Raw genomic sequence first — 17,011 nt, forward strand, 5'->3', positions numbered from 1 at the left:
CAGAAGTTCTAGTGGTTTGTGGATCTTTAGCTTTGGTACATCTTTATGTATTTTCTTCCTGCCAGCTGGGTTTGTTTGCTGCTGAGAAAGTTATGCCTGTCATGTTATTGATGTCTCCTTCCTGCCCTCTGTACAAGTTGATGAAGGTTTTGGCTCTGCTTTCAACCTAAGACTAGAGTGTCCTTTTTCCAGAAGGGCAACCCCTTTTGACTTCAGTGTTTTTCTTGAACCTGGTCCAAACTGTTTTGTGTATTGATGATTTTTCTCTTAATAGAAGCAATGAGGCCTTTTTCTAGTTTTAGTTATGTGATGATATCTTTTATTTCTTCTTTTTTAAAATTTCTTTTTTGTGGTGCCTTGGTGGCTCAGTCAGTTAAGGGTCTGCCTTCACTTGGGTCATGATCCCAGGGTCCTGGGATAGAGCTCCGCATTGGGCTCCCTGCTCAGTGGGGAGCCTGCTTCTTTCTCTCCCTCTGCCTGCCTCTCTCCCCCTGCTTGTGCTCTCTCTCTCTATTAAATAAATAAATAAAATCTTCAAAAAAGTTTCTTTTTTGTAATTTTAAGGTAGAAAAGTGCTACACACTTTAAGTAACACCAGTGATTTTCCAATAAAACTTAATTACTTTAAGTATATCTATTTATAGAACATTTTTATCCAGTGCCATTCATTTTTCCTTTGGTTTAGATAACCTCAAAATCTCTGACTTTGGCTTGGCAACAGTGTTTCGGCATAATAATCGTGAACGTTTATTGAACAAGATGTGTGGTACTTTACCTTATGTTGCTCCAGAACTTCTAAAGAGAAAAGAATTTCATGCAGAACCAGTTGATGTTTGGTCCTGTGGAATAGTACTTACGGCAATGTTGGCTGGAGGTAAGAGCTATTTAATTAATCATGATGAAACTCCTGTCCTATGGAAAGCCAGATTTGTTATACCAAAATAAATGAAACAAACCAAGGAAATCCATATTTATATGATAGTATTTTTTTTTTAAATTTTTTAAAGATTTTATTTATTTATTTGTCAGAGAGAGCACAAGCAGGGGAAGTGGCAGGCAGAGGGAGAAGCAGGCTCCCTGCTGAGCAAGGAGCCCGATGTGGGACTTGATCCCTGGGACCACGACCTGAGCTGAAGGCAGATGCTTAACCGTCTGAACCACCCAGGCATCCCCTATATGATTGTATTTTAATAGTGAACTTATTTATAATTAAGTTGGAACTTTGAATTCCAAAACTTTAAAAATGAGGTATGTATAGCTATTAAATGAAATATCACAATAGCAATCTCTTAAGATTCATGTGAATAATTTTGGAAACAGTAGAGCAGAAGTGATAGTTTATCTTTGAAATGCCTCTAATATTTCTGTGAGTTGGCATTCTTAGTTTGAAAACCATATTGAATTAATTTGGAGGAAATTTTAATGGGTTTGTAGCATTGACTATTTTCCTTTAAAACTTAACTATATAATAATGTGAACACTCAGAAAACCGGGACTTGTTTCTTTTTTAGAATTGCCATGGGACCAGCCCAGTGATAGTTGTCAGGAATATTCTGATTGGAAAGAAAAAAAGACATACCTCAACCCTTGGAAAAAAATTGATTCAGCTCCTCTAGGTAACTGGGTTATGTTGATTGAAAGTACTGATTTCTTGGATAATGAAGCTTAGTGATGTTTGAATTTTTTTCTTATATATATTTTTTTCTTTTTAACTTTTAAATAATCACATAAGTAATATGTGGTCCTTGCAGAGAGATTAGAAAATATTAATTTTTTTTAAAAACCAACCGTGTAATTCCAGCACTTAGAAATAACTTCTTTTAATATTTTGATATGCAGTTCTACACTTTGTTGTAAAAATGTATAACAAATGTATGTGTTTGTTATGTATGTATATTATTTATAAGTATGTATGTTTTTATAGAAAATGAGATCACACTACACATGCTATTTTATAACCTGTTTTTTTGTCTTAATGCTGTAGTCATGGACATTTTTCCATGACTGTAATTGTAGGTCTACATCATTGTTTTTAAAGGCTGTGATGGAATTTTGCTATGTGGGTATGTTTTACTATAGTCATCCAATTCACTTTTTTTAGAGATTTATATATTTTTTTAATTTTTCACTTATGAAAGAGATATGGTGATCATCCACATAATGCACATACCTTTAAATCATTTAATTAAAAAAAATCCAGAAGTGTCAGGGATGTATGCAGTTTTTAATTATTATGGTTTACTTGGCCAAATTGCTTTTTTTTTTTCTTGTGTGTTTTATAATTTTTTTTAAATTTTATTTTATTATGTTATGTTAATCACCATACATTACATCATTAGTTTTTGAGGTAGTGTTCCATGATTCATTGTTTGCATGTAACACCCAGTGCTCCATTCAATACGTGCCCTCTTTAATACCCATCACCGGGCTAACTCATCCCCCCACCCCCCCAAATTGCTTTCTTAGAAAGTTCGTACTATTTCATCACAATCTCATTAGTTAATATTTAAACAAATTTTTTTTTAAGATTTTATTTATTTATTTATCAGTTTGTTTTTAAAGATTTTATTTATTTATTTGACAGAGAGCGCACACACCAGCAGGGGGAGCAGCGGCAGGCAGAGGGAGAAGCAGGCTCCCCACTGAGCAGGGAGCCTAATCTGGGGCTCGATCCCAGGACCCTGAGATCATGACCTGAGCTGAAGGCAGACGCTTACCTGACTGAGCAACCCAGGCGCCCCAAAGATTTATTTATTTTAGAGAGAGAGCACACATGGTGCATACATGCAGTCGGGAGGGGTAGAGAGTGTCTTCTGCAGACTCCACACTGAGCATGGAGCCCAACATGGTGCTCAGTCTCAGGACTCTGAGATCACAACCTGAGTGGAAACTAAGAGTGGGTTGCTTAACCAACTGAGCCACCCAGGCACCCCTGTATTCACTGTTTTCTTATTTTTATTTTTAATTTAATACCAATGAGGTTGTACATCCATTGCTAGCTTTTTATCCATTTTTGTGGATGATCTGTTTTGCACACTTGTGGCAGTGAGGTTTTCTTACTACTTTGTATGAGTTTTTTTTTTTTTTTTTAACATTAATGTCATTAGATCTTTGCATTTGTTACAAATATTTTTCACAATTTGCCATGCATTTTTATTTTGTTTATGTTATTTTCACATGCAGAAGTTTTATATTTTTATTCAAATCTATTATTTTGTTCTTTGTGGTTTTCTGACTATATTGTTACGTTTGGAAAGGTCTTCCCTACCCCTAACTTTAGAAAAGAATTCCCTGTGTTTTCGTGTTTTTATAGCTTCAGTTTTTCATTTAAATCTTTGGTCCATTAGAAAATAATTTTGGCTTTCGGAGATGTATGACTTTTTTATCAGGATAATTAAGATACTTTAGGATGATAGTTGCTTACATTATTGTCTCTTAAAAAGTTACTGGAAAGTCAATTTTCCTTATAAAACTGTGTGAATGAGGATGTAACATGACATATTGGAACAATGAAGTTTGGTATTGAAAATGGATGAGGGTTTTTGTATCTTTTTGTTAATGTTGTCACATGGGGAGAAACATTTCCACCAGGCTCTTGTTCTACTTATTTGTAGACAGATGAGAATTAGATCTGAGAATGATCTTCTAAGATATAGACAGTAGCAAAGAGCAACTACATGAAATTAAAGCAATAATGTAGTAGCTTTATTCTTTCTCTTGCCCAGAAATATTGGATATAAGGAGACTAATAGAGAATATGTTCCACAGCACAAGTTTCTAATCTGCACGACTCTTTTGTAAATGTTGTATTAATATTTTATTTTCAGCTTTGCTGCATAAAATCCTAGTTGAGAATCCATCAGTAAGGATTACCATCCCAGACATCAAAAAAGATAGATGGTACAACAAACCTCTCAAGAAAGGTAATATTATGAAAAATACAAGTATTTTTTTCTGTGAAAGAAAAGACACTTGCAGTCAGTATTATAAGTCAACAACACAAGATACCTGTGGTCTCAGTCCTCATGTAGGTTGGTTATAATGTCTAGTAGGGAAAACAAATAAAAAATTAATTTTGAAGTTTATTAATAAAGTGGAAAGTCAGAGTACTATAGCTAAGTGTTTGACCAAGTCTTAAGTGACAGAGAAAACTTATCTTCCTGAGGAAATCACATTAAATCTAAGGTCTGAAGATTAAAGGGGAGCTAGCTAGATTAGTACTAGCAAGGTGAGTGGCAGATTCTGAACAGAAGAAGCAGCATCTGGAGAGTCTTGGAATTTGGAAGGTGGTACATTTGAGGAACTTGAAAGAAGGCCAGTATGGCATGGACCGTGTCTGGCTTATTCATCACGGTTGTCACCAGAGGTTAGCACGGTGTGTTGTACATTGTAGGCTCTCAGTAAATGTTTATTGAATAAATGAGTGAATAAAGAAGGGAGAGAGGGAGAGAGGTTTGAGATGAAGGTGGAAAGGTAGACAGTGACCAAATTGTGGAGGGGGACCTTGTAAACCACATTAAGGATTTTGGGCTTTAACTTGAGGCCACTGAAGAAGCCTTTGAGAGATTTTAAGCCAGGAAATACATGATCATATGTTCGGTTTTAAAAGATCTTTCTAGCTACTTTTTTTTCCCCATTGTTTTTGACATTTTTGATCCTGAATGTGAGAAGATGGTACCTTGGATGAGGTTAGTGGCAGTGGGATTGGAAGGAGGAAGTAGATTCCAAAGAAATTTACCAACTAGAGTTGATAGGACTGGTGATTGTTTATATGTAGGAAATGAAGGAGGATGGGGAGTCCAGGATGACTCCTTCTGGGTTGACCAACTCAGAAAATGGTGGTGCCATTTACTGGAATATAACTCAGGAAAAACAGAATTGGGGGGAAATTTTATTTGATTTTGGACATGCTGAATTTGAGAAGTAAAACTGTCTAATAAAGAGATGTGTGTATGTGTGTAACTCAGGAGATAGGACCTGGCTTGAGATGTCGATATTTAGGTGTTTTCTGCAAATAGACCGTAATTTAAACTGGTAGATGAAATTGAGTGTATGAAACTTTAAGGAAACTTAAATCTCTAACATTTAAGAGATAGGTAGAGGCCAGGGAAACAGAAAAATAGCCAAAGAGATGGGAGGAATAACAGGAGAATATGGAGGAATTGAAGCTAAGAGAAGAAAACGCATGATACTAGCTAATACTGTTAAGTGAATTAATAACATGAACCCTAAAATTTCCCAATAGTTATTCACGATTGTGGCAGGAACAGGTTTGGAGAGCTGGGAGTAAATTGTCGAGTACAGTGATTATAGTCTAAAAGATAGTGAAGCGAGTGTAGACAGCTCATTCAAGCAGTCTGGCTGTGAATGGGAGGAGAGACAACAATGGCGAGAGATGAATGAGGAGTTTTTAACTCTTCTCTGAATGTGTCTTTTACCTTTCACTCTGTTCTAATAGGAATCCAACTCTCTCCTGAGAACACAGACTTCCTCTCCAGTGGTAGATGTTTTCTTTCCCACATGCTCCTACCCTTAAAACATGGGGTGGGGCAGACATCCTTTTTGTTCTTCATTGCCACTTTTTCCCTTTTTCCCACATTTCTCCCCCGCTTCATTTTGAATCTCATATTATCAGATTACCACCCACAGTTCATCCTTGTTACAGTCAGCTTCTGAACCCCCAATTAAAATTCCTGCCACATTGTCACTCTCTCCAATATGACTCTTGATGTACATTTTGTACATCATGGTTCTTGGTGATTTAAATATTCATTTGGATGATCCTTCCAATATCCTGATCTCATATTTCCTTGACCTTCTCTCCTCTAGTGATTTTCTCTTCAAGCATCCTTCTTTGATTACTGGTATATTTTTTTCTGGTTTCCTCCTCTAGTACCCTGACTCCAGCAATCCTTTGACCCTACTTGGATATGTAATACACTAATTCTACTTCCTTTTCACTATCTCTTATCTGCTCCCTCCCTAGGTCCTCATTTTCATCCTCACTACTTTAAATCCCAAGGTCAGTCATTATGATGACTTCTTTACATTCAGCTTCAGCTTTCCAGCCCTATTCTCTCTTCCTCAGGCTTACTGGTCAAAACCTAACCCAAGTTTAATCCAGTCTTCTGCCTACTCTACACTTAACACCTGCATAGCTGATCACATTTGGACCAAAATATATAACAGTGTTCACTTTAAATTCAGGCTCACTAATCTCAAGTGAGCCCTTAATTCTGCCAGGCAATTATAATGCATTTCTTTACTTCTTTCACAACCTCACTCTCCTAAATCACATTTGTATGCCTTTTCTTTTTTCTTCAGCTTCTAATACCTCCTTCTCCATCCTCACTCTGAGTTGGTGACAGTACTTCCTATTTCACTGAGAAATAGAAACAATCATAAGGAAACTTCCACAAGCTCCCATCACCATCTCTACTCACCTAACCAGTTGCCTCTGTGCTCATATACTCTGCTTTCTCCTCAGTTGCTAGGAATAAATTGTCTGCTCCAGATATAAGCCAACTTTGTCTTGTGCACGATGCCCAGTTCTCCTTTGCTTACTCAGGGACATTGTCTGGCAATTCTTCTGTCTTCCTCCTGCATCATTAATTTTTCTCTCTCTCCTACTTTCTCATCAGCATACCAGCATGATGTTCTTTCATCTTACTGCCTGATGCATAGTAGCTTTACTAAATATTTGGATAAATGAATTAATAAATAAAATGTTTGGCTAAATAAAAGTATGTTTAAATGGTTTCAAGACCGTTCCAGTTGAGAGGAAAAGGCTGAAGGTCTAAGAGAGAAGGAGCATCAAGACCGCTGAAGAGAAAGGAGGGTATGGGGCTCACATACAAGTAGAGGGATGGGCATTGGATAGGAGCATGGAAGGGAAGGAAGGATGGGTAGTTATGGGAATTTCACAAGAGTATAGAAGTTTTGAAGTAATCATTTGGAGAAAGAGAGAGGAAACTGACTAGAGAAACACAAGACTAACTGTCAGTGTTGAGGCTGCGGCTAAGGATAGTAACCATGAATTTATAGTGGCATCATTTTCTATATAATAATTATTCTTGGTACCTTTTTCAGGGGAGCAAAGAATGTTGGATAGAGTAGATTCATAATGTTTATTGCCATTATCATAAATTATTTTTTATTTTAAAAAGTTTTGATTTTTTAGCTAGGTCTTTTTGTCTTCATAGGCCACTGTCTATTACTATAAATGGTACCATTAAAATTATGACCTTTAGGTGAAACCCCACACTTGGAACATACTTACAAGTGAGGATTTGTGAAATGTGTAATTTGACAAGTTGAGTCCTCCTAAGTTTATAATGACCACATTTCTTATGTAATCATGTACAAGGAGCCACTATTTGTCATATAACTATTTTGTTTTGGATAAATGGATTTAGATGTGGTTTTAAAACATTTGTATTTATGTTTTCTTTTTTAGGGGCAAAGAGGCCCCGAGTCACTTCAGGTGGTGTATCAGAGTCTCCTAGTGGATTTTCTAAGCACATTCAATCCAATTTGGACTTCTCTCCAGTGAACAGTGCCTCTAGGTAAGATTAATCAATAAAGATCAAATAGTTGTTGAATGTAATGTTCCCATAAGAAAGAATGCATGTATATATTTTTTCTTAATCATGAATGTGATTTTTATCAGTGTGAGAATGGTAATGTCATATAAGAAGGGCCTGATTGATTTTATCTGAAGATATATTTTTTTCCCATATCTTAATGCCCCAGTGAAGAAAATGTGAAGTACTCCAGTTCCCAGCCAGAACCACGGACAGGTCTTTCTTTATGGGACACCAGCCCTTCATATATTGATAAACTGGTACAAGGGATCAGTTTTTCCCAACCCACATGTCCTGATCATATGCTCTTGAATAGTCAGTTACTTGGCACCCCAGGATCCTCACAGGTAAGGGAATTTAGTTTTTTCAAGTAAGTGATGAAAAACCTCTAGTTTTTGTCATAAAGCCATTTTTTTAAATGTATAAATCCTAGAAATATAGTATTAACACTTCAGTGTATACAGATTTTTTTTTTTTTAACAAGGAGGAGAGAATTAGAGGATGCTTTCCTGTGTAAGAATCTTAAGTCACAGAAAAGAATTTTCAGACCGAATAGCTATGATATGACTGCTTTTAGTAATACCAGATTTATTCAGGTTTCCTCTCTTTGACATGTAGAACCCTTGGCAGCGCTTGGTTAAAAGGATGACACGATTTTTTACCAAATTGGATGCAGACAAATCTTATCAATGCCTAAAAGAGACTTGTGAGAAATTGGGCTATCAGTGGAAAAAGAGTTGTATGAATCAGGTATGTTTCATTGATTTTCCTGAAGAAAAATGTAAATATTTAAGTAAAAAATGGTCATTATCAGTATATTTTTGAAAAAGAAACAATTGGGAGATGCCTGGGTGGCTCAGTCGCTTAGGCGTCTGCCTTTGGCTCAGGTCATGATCCCAGGGTCCTGGGATTGCTTCCCGCATTGGGTTCCTTGCTCAGCAGGGAGCCTGCTTCTCCCTCTGCCTGCTGTTCCCCCTGCTTGTGTATTCTCTCTCTCTCTCTTTTCCTCTCCCTCTCACTCGCTCTCTCTGACCAAAAAAAAAAAATCTTTAAAAAAAGAGAAAAAGAAACAATTGAGATTGAACAGACTTAAGTAAGATGTTCTTTATCTTAAGAAATAATATTGAAAGTCTTCTTTAAGGTTATTAAAAATATCAAGAGAGGCAAATCATTATGTTTTTAAAAACTATATATACTTAAATTGTAACAGTAACAAAGATTCCCTTCTATGAAAGATGAATACATTAACAATCCCATATTTCTTCCATCTCCCCTGCTCCCACCTACCAGTTTTTGTTGTTTATATTATTATAGCATATTTGTAACATTGAAATTCTAATCTGTCTTTAGGCTTTTCAAAAATCTAATGTCATAAAAAACAATTAAAGGTGAATATTATTTATTAAAGAAGACTGATAAATAATGTAATGTGTGATCTTTCACTAAATCATGGATTTAAAGAAAAGAAACCTTTATAAAGGATGTTATTGGGACAGTTGGGGAAATTTGAATATGGTTTTGTATTAGATAATGTTTCTGTATCAGTGCCAAATTTCTTGAGTGTTATAATATTGTGGTTTGTAGGAGAATGTCTTTGTTCATAGGAGAAACGTGTTGAAGTGTTTGTCTTCTATAGCTTGGTTGAAAAACTAAAAAAAAAAAAATGACAACCACATAAAAAAAGACAAGTGAACATATACTTATCTAGGTTGATAAGACCAGTGAAGGGTATATAGTTATTATTGTAGATTCTTTCAGGGTTTTTTTTGTAGATTTGTAAGCTTTCAAAATTAAAAGTTGGGGGAAATTGTTACTATGCAGAAATCTGAGGCCAGCCTCATTTTCCTCTCACTTGTGTAGGTAATTTATTTATTTTTTTAATCAGGTAGGTTTACTGAGGTGAAATTCATGTAACCTAAAAATCATCACTTTAACCATTTTAAAGTGTATAATTTAGTGGTTTTGGTATATTCACAAGATTGTGCTACCATCATCATTTAATTCTAGAACATCCCATTGCCTCAAAAATAAACTATACCAATTAACAGTCGCTCCTCATTCTTTCCTCCCTTCATTTCCTGGCAGCCACTGATTTACTTTCTGTCTCTATGGACTGCCTATTCTGGATATTTCATATAAATGGAATTATATAATATCATATAAATGGCCTTTTGTGTCTGTCTTCTCTAGCTTAGCATAATGTTTTCAGGGTTAATCCGCATTGTTTACATTTATCAATATTTCATTCCTTTTTATGGGAAAATAATCTTCCATTATGTGGATAGAAGACCACATTTTATTTATCCATTTACCTGTTGATGGACATTTGGGATGTTTCTACTTTTTGGCTATTATGAGTAATGCTGCTACGAACATTTTTGTACAAGTTTTTGTATGAACTTTGCCAGGGCTGTCATAACAAAATACCACAGACTGGGTGCTTAAACAGCAGAAATTTATTTTTTCACAATTCTAGAGACAGAAGTCCAAGATCAAGGTGCTGGCAGGTTCGGTTTCTTCTGAAGCCTCTTTTCTTGGCTTTCAGATGGCTGTCCTCTTGCTGCCTCGTCATCTGGCCTTTGCTCCGTGCACATGGGTACCTGTTACCTGTCTCTCTCTGTATCCTAATTTTTTTTCCTTACAAAGATACCAGTCATATTGGATCAGGACCCACTTAGTGGTTTCATTTTAATTCAGTTACCTCTTTAAAGACCCAGTCTTCAAATACAGTCACATTCTGAGGGGTTAGGGCTTCAACATACGAATTTTGAGGGAATACAATTCAACCCATAACAATATGTTTTCAATTTCTTAGGTATATACCTGCTAATGGAATTGCTAAGGCATATAGTAACTCTGTTTAACTTTTTGAGGAGCTGCCAAGTGGTTTTCCAAAGCAGCTACACCATTGTACATTCCCACCAGCAGTGTATGTGTTAAGCATCTTGTACTTTCCCAGAACATGAGGTTCCAGTTTTGCACAATAGTGGTATACCAGTGTATTTTTTAGTCATTTCTTGAAATGAGAAGTATTACAAATGTTTTTGTAATTTGGGCTAAACTTATTTATATTGCCTTAGGTTACTGTATCAACAACAGATAGGAGAAACAATAAACTGATTTTCAAAGTAAATTTGGTAGAAATGGATGAGAAGATCTTGGTTGACTTCCGGCTTTCTAAGGTACATACAACAACATGTTTTTGTTTGTTTTAAACTTTGTTTTGCTGTTATTAAAGAAGTATTACGTGTTCATTGTAGAAACCTAAAAAATATAAAAACATATAAAGGAGAAAATACGAATCAAGTTTAATCTAATCATCCAGAGAGAACAGAGACCTATTTTATACTGTATTTCATTATGGTAGTCTTACTACTTCTTTAGTATGTGCTATATGGAAATGCTCTTATATGTAGAGATTTTTTTTCAATGGCATTATATTTGTATATACATGGCATTTGTAAATATGTGGTAACATTGATTTCATTCAATGTTCTGAACATTTGTTTTTTGTCATTATCCTTCTAAAACATAGTTTTTTCAAATGACATTTTCCTTATTATAGAAGTTTTTTTGTAGAAAATGTAAATAAGTAAAAATAAAATAAAAATAATCCTAAATTATACTGTCCAACAGTAATTACCCTGAATATTTTAAAGCATTCTAAACTTATTTAATCCATATATATCTTTTTAATAACAATTATGTTTGTCCAAGTGTATAATATAATTAATGAACATTTATCTGTCATAAGTAAGTCTATGATTAATATTTATATACATAGAGTCTTGTTCACATTTCTGATTATTTCTTTAGAAATTACTGATTCTGAGGTTATAGTTTGGCCTTGGTATATAAGACCAAAGTAGCATTTTATCTGTTTGCTGAGAGATTGTATATGGCTCTAAAGGAGGTTGGGGAAATAAGTCACATTCTAAAATTGGAAATTTGCTCCATTACCATTGTCTAGATGCTTAGTATGGGATTAAATTATTAAGATCCTAGTGTAATGAAATTCTTCTCATACCTGAATCACTGGCTTTGTTGCCACAGTATTTTGGCAAGATTTCAGTGTAGCCGTGTAGCTTAATTTTAGTTTACAAACCCCCAGTGCCTATGGAAAACAGTGACTTAGGTCCATAGATACCAATGCTTGAAATAGACAAGATGCCATTGTTTTTGCTCTCTGAGCCCAGTGTGGTGGAAACTGTGATGGGCCCAAAAGCAAGTTGGAATTACTTATGTAGCCATTTCTTCTAAGACATTTGGTCCTCAGAAGAGGACCTGAAGAGAATTGTAGGTGGACATAGCTAAGGATGTTTGTCTCTACTTACCACTAAAGAGAGTTTGATTTTATGGCAGTCTCTTTTTTGATATCATTTTCGGATATTATTCCTAATATAGGGTGATGGATTAGAATTCAAGAGACACTTCCTGAAGATTAAAGGGAAGCTGAGCGATGTTGTGAGCAGCCAGAAGGTTTGGCTTCCTGCCACATGAGAGATCCACTGGATTCCTGGTGAATATAGTGCTGCTATGTTGACATTATTCTTCCTAGAGAAGATTATCCTATTCTGCAAACTGCAAACAATAGTCTCTGAAGAGTTGTCTTCCCTCTAGCCAAACATTTTCCAATTCTTTTTGTATGTTCTTCATACAAACAATACCTGTATCTTCATTGTAAGTAAAGCTTTGGGGAACGGATGGATAGAATTCATTAGATATTTCTTCATCCTGTGTTTAGTGTCTAAAGACCCATGTGCTGGAAACCAAGCTTTGGGGATACATGAGCTTACCACCTTTTATACCAATGTAATGAAAGATGATATTCTTATAGCATTGTTAACAAAACATTTGGTTTCATCCAAAAAGTAGGTGTTTCCTATGTTGATTTAATTACATGGATGGATTAGTAATAAAGCAATCCTGTGACTTTTGGACAGTAGATTTATCAGTCTATAAAGTGAGCCAACTTCAAAAAATATATCCCCAAGATTTGTACTTATATTTTCACAAGGGCCTTACCAAGTATATAAATCTGTTTTTGAATTATAACTTGTTACTTAAAATTGCAAGTAGGTATGTTTTCTCCATTGTAGTTAATAATATATAAAATACTGGTTGTCTTTCAAGTAGAAGTTGAGCGTGGACTCTAGTCCTTAACTACCTTTACTCTAAAATTACTATTGCACATTTTAAATATTTTTCTATATTATTTTCTACTTTCACAGCCATATTTTAATTCTTTATTACAGAAATAAATTCTATTTTGAAAATGAATAGCTAACTCTGTGGACTTCTTGGTGACCAAGCTTCTAGGTAGTAGGGAATAAAAGAGGAGGGAGAAGAAGTAAGGAAGCTGTGATAGAAACAGATCTGATCCTAATTCTTTTACTATTAGATTTACTAAGACTTTGTTCTTCTGATAAAATTTATATTAATATTTGAATGTATTAGGTTGGGACCTGTATTCCTTTTTCTTGGTAATTTATAAAATTAATCATTTTAGTCTGAAGCTAAGAACATGTGAAATTTTATGGTTAGAGTTTATCGCTTATTAGTATATACTGGTAAATTGTGTTCACTGCAGTATATCCATAGGAGAAATAAATTTGAAGCAATAGGTGACTCCTAAGAATTGAGCCAGTAAATTCTCAAATATGAAACATTTTGTTCTTGAGAATTGTGATTAGTAACTCTCAAAAACAAAGTTATCTCAGGCTTTGACCTCTCTTGTGAGCTTTAGACCTTTATAGACACAGCCAAGCTGACATTTCCACTTGACTAATAGTGAACACGTGACCAAAACCAGCTTTTGGTCCCTGTCTTCCAACCTGTTCTTCCCTAATTTCTCCCAATCCCAGTAAATGCTATATTCAGCTCTCCAGTTCCTTAAGCCAAAACCCCAGGAATCCTCCTTGACCTGGTTTTCATATTGTACATTTAATTCAGCAAATCCTGTTCCATTTAGCAAATTTATCCACAATCTATCCTACTTCACACCTCTACTAGAAGCACTCTAGTTGAAGGCACTGTTACCTCTCTTTTCATTATTACTTAACCTACAACAGTTCAAAAAGACAATCAGAATGATCTTTCTAAAATGTGAATGAATCAGTTATCCTTCCCCTGTACTCAACTCTCATGGCTTTTCATCACACTTCAAACAAAATTCAAAATTTTCTCTCTCACCTCCTGGCTTAATGGGATCTGCCCTCTTACCAACGCCTGGGCCTCCTCTGCCACTCTTCCTACTTACCCTGCCCTAGCTGCATTTGCTTTGCTGTTCTGCTCATGTTTACTTGAGCAGACACATTCTTATCTCAAGATCTTTTCCTTTGATGTTCCCTCTCCCTGGAGTGCTTTACTCCCAAACATTCATGTGGCTTGTGCTTCACTTTAAGTCCTTGCTTAAGTGTCACCCATTATGCAAAGTCTCCTTGGCTTATCTAAAATGTTACCCCACTTCTATCATTCTTTATTTTTCATCATAACACTATCTGACATTATATTTTTATTTACCTATTAAATGTCCATTTCCCTCATTGCAGTATGTAATATGTAAGCTCCTTGAGGTCAGGGATCCTATATGTCCTGTTCAGTTCTGTGTCCCCAGCACTTAGAAGAGTGCCTAATGTATTACAGCGTGCAATGAATAGTTGTTTAATGAAGAAATAGACACTCAATTGATCCGGTCTGTCCTCAGAATATATCTGGGAGCTGAAGACTTCTGTCCATTTTGATTGCTGCCACTCTAGTTCAAGCTCCTTCATCTCCTCCCCGAATTTCTTACTAAAAACTAATGTCTTCCCACTTCCACTCTTGCCATTTCCCAACCCTCTCTCCCTCAAAGTCTTTTCTTGACATAGGTCCTAACTTGGTTTTTTTTAAAGATAAATTGTACTCTGACACTCCCTTGCTTAAAAACCTCCAGTGACTTTCCACTGCATCAAAAATGGAATCTGGGCGCCTGGGTGGCTCAGTCGTTAAGCGTCTGCCTTCGGCTCAGGTCATGATCCCAGGGTCCTGGGATCGAGTCCCACATCGGGCTCCCTGCTCTGCGGGAAGCCTGCTTCTCCCTCTCCCACTCCCCCTGCTTGTGTTCCTGCTCTTGTTATGTCCTGTCAAAAAAATAAAATTAAAAAATCTTAAAAAAAAAATGGAATCTAAATTGTTTGCTTGGACTGCAAGATACACCATCTGTTCTCTTTGTTCATCATACTATAGGCAGAGTAGCCTTCTACTTCTACTTCTTCTATTCATTAAGCATGCCAAAACTCATTCCCCTTTCAGGCCTTTTATGTTTTCAGCTCCCACCACCTGGAATCCCTTCCAGTAGTTTGCATGACTTACTTAGCATTCAGATCTCAGCCCAAATGTTTCTACTATCCCCAGTCACTATCCCACTGTTTTGTTTTCTTCATAGAATTGATTACTATCTGAAATTACAGTCTGTCTCCCCGACCAAAATGTAAGCTTAGACTTCGTCATTTCTTTTCCCCTTTGTATATCTCCCCCCTCCTTCCTGCCCCTTTGTATATTTTGTATGTGGAACAGTACCTGGAATACAGTAGGCCCTAAATAAATATTTGTTGAATAAATGAATTAAATATCAGATGAAGAAAATGCTACAGAATATTGTAAGGGGAAGGTGAATAGATGGATAGTAAACAAACTTTCTCAGCTATTGGAATTTGTGTAGAATGGGGGGGAAGTTCCATTCAGACTTGGACAGATTAGCTCTCACAGTTATAATTACGTGAGCATTGGCAACCGCCTCTGTAAAGAGACTGATAATAACTACATTTTAGAGTTGTTTTTAATCTTAAATGAGTTAATGTGTATAAGGAGTGTAGTATAAAGTGTTGCACAAAAGGCATTCAATAAACATAAGCTGCCATAATTTTTCTGCAGTGTTCATTATACTGTTGGGAGAAGGTGTTTACTCCCATTATTAAAAGTAATGTTTGCTTAGCAACGAAAATTTGCAAAATGTAAAAATGGGGGGAATGGAATTATAACCCAAAGATAACAGCTAAAATTTTGATGGAAAGTCAACGCGTGCTGCATTGTGTGTATGCATAGTGTGGTGTGTGAAGTGGGTATGATTGTTGAGATAAATATAAATACGTACAATGTGTATGGTTTAACAAGCAGTTGTAAAGTTAATCTGTTTAACCAAACTCAGTTGAACAAAGATCATTTCTGGACCCTCACAAGCCTTCCCTTGTACCCCTTCCCACTCAGAACCCATTCCTTTCCCCCAGAAGTAATCATAAAATTTATTTTTATAATAATCCTCTTCTTGGTTTTCTTTAGTTTTCTCAGCTATTTATGCATCTTTATTTTATTTTTTAAAAAAGATTTTATTTATTTATTTGAGAGAGAGAGAGCGTGAGAGCGAACACAGGGTAGGGGCAGAGGGAGAAGCAGACTCCCCGCTGAGCAGGGAGTCCGATGTGGGGCTTGATCCCAGGACTCGGGACCACGACCTGAGCTGAAGGCAGACGCTTAACCTACTCAGCCACCCAGGTGCCCCTATTTATGCATCTTTAAATGACATAGTTTACTTTTGCCTATTTTAGAACTTCATATAAATGAAATTATGCTGTATGTAATTTTTATGTGTTGCTTTTTTATTTTCATTAGCATGAATAACTTGCATGTATCGAATTCATTGATTTTAATTACTGTATAGGATGCCATTTATGAACATACCACTAAAATTATCTATTCTCTCTACTGCTAATGGATGTTTGTGTTATTTACAGTTTAACACTATTATTAACACCTGCTAAGAACATTGTTCATGTCCGTGAATTTCTCTAGGTCCTGGAGACTAGTGTGTATACCTACGAGTGGAATGGATGGGTTTTAGGGTATGCATATCTTCAGCTTAAGTAGAATAAGGGCAAACTGTTTCAAAAGTGATTGTACCAATTTATACTGCCATGAAAGAGGATGCAATTGCTGGAAAAACAGTTTGGAATGATCTATTAAAGTATCAGAATTTTAATAGCAGAATATGTGTTTCTAGTATTTCAGACTTTCCCCTCCATTTGATTGTCAGTCTAATTTTTGCCAAGTTACTGGTGTAATATTTGTTTGGTATTAATTTGCTCATACCTAAGTTTAAATAAGGTTGAGTGTCTTATGATGTGCCTCCCCCAGTCTTTTCCCCATTTTTCTGTTGTCTTTTTTTTCTTAATGATTTCAGTTGTTTATATGTTCAGCATACTAGTTCTTTGTCAGTGGCATGTATAGCATGTACACTGTCCCATTCTGTGGCTTATTGTTTCAAATTTCATGGAGGTTTGTAATTTTAATGTAGTTCCGTTAAGATCTCTCCTGGCTAGCTTTGTTTCCTATTCTACTTCAAGATCATGAAGATTTTCTTGTATATTATTTTCTAAAAACTTTATAGTTTT

At 35.7% G+C, this 17,011-nt stretch overlaps 1 protein-coding gene across 1 annotated transcript; it reads left to right on the top strand.

The window, feature by feature from the left end:
- Positions 1–652: 652 nt before the first annotated feature.
- On the top strand, positions 653–16,550 carry LOC102731543 (serine/threonine-protein kinase Chk1). The gene is made up of 8 exons (XM_031025924.2): positions 653–874; positions 1,512–1,616; positions 3,828–3,923; positions 7,457–7,565; positions 7,753–7,930; positions 8,202–8,333; positions 10,664–10,765; positions 11,988–16,550. The coding sequence occupies exons 1-8, from the start codon at positions 760–762 to the stop codon at positions 12,081–12,083; spliced, it is 933 nt and encodes a 310-aa protein (XP_030881784.2). The 5' UTR covers positions 653–759; the 3' UTR covers positions 12,084–16,550.
- Positions 16,551–17,011: the final 461 nt, after the last annotated feature.

This window comes from Leptonychotes weddellii, chromosome 11, assembly GCF_054177405.1.
Source record: "Leptonychotes weddellii isolate Sample4059 chromosome 11, ASM5417740v2, whole genome shotgun sequence".
NCBI lineage: Eukaryota > Metazoa > Chordata > Mammalia > Carnivora > Phocidae > Leptonychotes > Leptonychotes weddellii.